Raw genomic sequence first — 382 nt, 5'->3', positions numbered from 1 at the left:
GCCCATGGCTCTGCTCTCATGGGGTGTGTGGTGGGGGACTCAAATGGGCAGGTCTGGGGGCAGCCGGGGCTGAAGGAAGGCGGGCAGAGGTTACAGAGGCAGGGTTTTTTTTCTTGGCGGTGTGAATATTAGTGTGCCTCTGGTTCTGCTCCTGCAGAGATGGGGATTTACACTAAATCGATCTTTACGCTAAAGAGAGAGGTTGACTTGATTTCTGGAGGTGTGACTGAGGATGTGGAGAGGGAGGGGGCTTGGGACGAAAGGAGATGCGAAGTGTGAAGGCTCAGGTGTGTGTCCCGGCACTGTCTGGCTGCGTTGGGCTCCCCATGGGATGACAACGTTGGTCTCATTGCCGCCGAGTGCCAGCGCAGAGCCCAGGACA

At 57.1% G+C, this 382-nt stretch overlaps 1 protein-coding gene across 1 annotated transcript in view; it reads left to right on the top strand.

The window, feature by feature from the left end:
• The window catches only part of PKD1 (polycystic kidney disease 1 (autosomal dominant)), a gene marked incomplete at both ends in the record, with an annotated part of 52,539 nt that overhangs the window by 47,294 nt on the left and 4,863 nt on the right, over positions 1-382 (top strand). Inside the window, 2 exons of the mRNA XM_009708264.1 lie at positions 1-25; positions 379-382. The exon at positions 1-25 is cut by the window's left edge and continues 125 nt beyond it; the exon at positions 379-382 is cut by the window's right edge and continues 125 nt beyond it. Of these exons, the coding sequence (XP_009706566.1) occupies positions 1-25; positions 379-382 (29 nt within the window). The remainder of the gene's footprint in view (positions 26-378) is intronic.

This window comes from Cariama cristata, unplaced genomic scaffold, assembly GCF_000690535.1.
Source record: "Cariama cristata isolate BGI_N322 unplaced genomic scaffold, ASM69053v1 scaffold6629, whole genome shotgun sequence".
NCBI classification, from domain to species: domain Eukaryota; kingdom Metazoa; phylum Chordata; class Aves; order Cariamiformes; family Cariamidae; genus Cariama; species Cariama cristata.
This window is presented reverse-complemented; position numbering and strand designations above follow the sequence as displayed.